This window comes from Lactuca saligna, chromosome 9 (genome assembly GCF_052625555.1).
Source record: "Lactuca saligna cultivar CGN05327 chromosome 9, ASM5262555v1, whole genome shotgun sequence".
NCBI lineage: Eukaryota > Viridiplantae > Streptophyta > Magnoliopsida > Asterales > Asteraceae > Lactuca > Lactuca saligna.
Genome location: NC_136425.1, coordinates 173,591,034 through 173,592,822, shown reverse-complemented (window position 1 = coordinate 173,592,822; position 1,789 = coordinate 173,591,034). Strand labels below are relative to the sequence as shown.

General features: G+C 37.1%; 1 protein-coding gene across 1 annotated transcript; it reads left to right on the top strand.

Annotated features, from left to right (window-relative positions):
- Positions 1 to 320: 320 nt before the first annotated feature.
- Positions 321 to 1,361, top strand: LOC145015744 (putative germin-like protein 2-1). Its single transcript, XM_078974217.1, has 2 exons — positions 321 to 543; positions 618 to 1,361. The coding sequence occupies exons 1-2, from the start codon at positions 429 to 431 to the stop codon at positions 1,151 to 1,153; spliced, it is 651 nt and encodes a 216-aa protein (XP_078830343.1). The 5' UTR covers positions 321 to 428; the 3' UTR covers positions 1,154 to 1,361.
- The last annotated feature ends 428 nt before the right edge of the window (positions 1,362 to 1,789 follow it).

The following is a 1,789-nucleotide window of genomic DNA, read 5'->3' as shown; positions in this document are numbered from 1 at the left end:
TGGAACTTCAATGGCCAGGGTCAAAATTGAGCAACAGGTGGACAAGATACTATTCATAATAATTATACATTGTGTATTAAAGTAGAAATAATTAATGGTTTTGGTCCTTAAAGGGAGTGATCATCATTTTGGATCATATGATGTGGGGATGCAGGCATTCATCCCACAAAGGCATGCTTCACCAATTCTTATAGTGGTATACTTAAGATAGACATCGTGCTACAATCCAACTATTCAAGTAATGCCCATCTCTACTCCTTTTTACGTGTTCATGCAAATGCCAACATATATCATGCAATTTTGTAAATCAGAATATCTTACATAGCCCTATATATATGGACCTTGAAACAATTCTTTAACACTCACTAGCTTCTATTATCTAGCCTCCATATTCATCCAAAAAGATAACCAAAGTTAAGGACTTGATAATGGCAAAACAGTTATCCCATATCAGTTTAGTGGCTCTTGCTTTTTTCGGCTTGACCTTTGCCTATGAACCCGACGCCCTTCAAGATTTCTGTGTAGCCGACCCAAATAGCTCAGGTTTTTATGTGTATTTCAAGAAATATATCTACAATTTTGTTGCTTTTTGTAATCTAAAGAATGTTTCTTTGCAGTTAATGTAAATGGCAAGACTTGCAAGAATCCTACACAAATTCAAGCTAATGACTTCTACTTCAGTGGCCTACATCTTATGGGCAACATATCAAACCCTTTGGGATTAAGGGTGACACCGGTTACTGTAGCTCAATTACCAGGGCTAAACACTTTAGGCATTTCAATGGTCCGCATTGACTTAGCACCTTGGGGAATCAACCCCCCTCACACTCACCCACGAGCCACTGAGATTATAACAGTTTTAGAAGGCTCGATACAGGTTGGGTTCATCACATCAGATCCAGAAAACCGACTTATCTCTAAGGTGCTATATAAGGGCGATGTGTTTGTGTTCCCGGTTGGGCTTGTTCACTTCCAACGGAATATTGGAAATAAAAGCGCGGTGGTTATTGGTGCTTTAAGTAGTCAAAACCCTGGTGCTATAACAATTGGGAATGCTGTTTTTGGATCAAACCCAACAATTTCAAGTGATGTTTTAGCTAAGGCCTTCCAAGTGGATAAGAAACTGATTGATCAACTCAAGGGAAGGTTCTAGTCGACAAAGAAGACAATGAACGAACAGGGTCTACAAGCAGAAATTAACTGCTAACGTTTTTCTACATTTGATATTTGTATGCGGATGCTGATTTTAGGATTTCTTATTTATTATTTATTTCGTAAAACGCATGTTTGGTTATGCTGACCATAGTCCAGTCGGAAGAATTTTTGTTTGTCAATGATAAGATTTCGTGTGTTGAATGCAATTGTTCAAGTAGCAGTCAAATTTATTATTATTATTATTATTATTATTATTATTATTATTATTATTTAATAATAATTAAAACGAGCAAATCTAACGTACTGTTAAACTACTCTTTAAATCCACCTATATCCATAACGAGACTTGAACCCTTAACCTCAAAGAGGGAGGACAACATCGGATACCGTTGGGCTAAGCGTCGATCATTTATATTGATAATTAGCAGTGTTATAAAACACGCCGAGTTGACCGATTACTCCTCCGAGTACTCGATGCTCAGCCCCTTACCGAGGCGAGTTGCAAAATCCCGAGTACTCCCTGATCTGCACCTTACTGAACTGAGCAATGTTGTAAAACTTGGTCAACTCGGTAATTAATATGTATAATATAATTAATAGTTTATTATTTAACACACTCACATGTGATTATTAC

Bases quoted from the DNA above. Each gene is read 5' to 3' on its own strand.
- LOC145015744 (XM_078974217.1), top strand. From the start codon at position 429: ATGGCAAAACAGTTATCCCATATCAGTTTAGTGGCTCTTGCTTTTTTC. The intron at 544-617 runs GTTTTTATGTGT...GTTTCTTTGCAG, and splicing joins AGCCGACCCAAATAGCTCAG to TTAATGTAAATGGCAAGACT.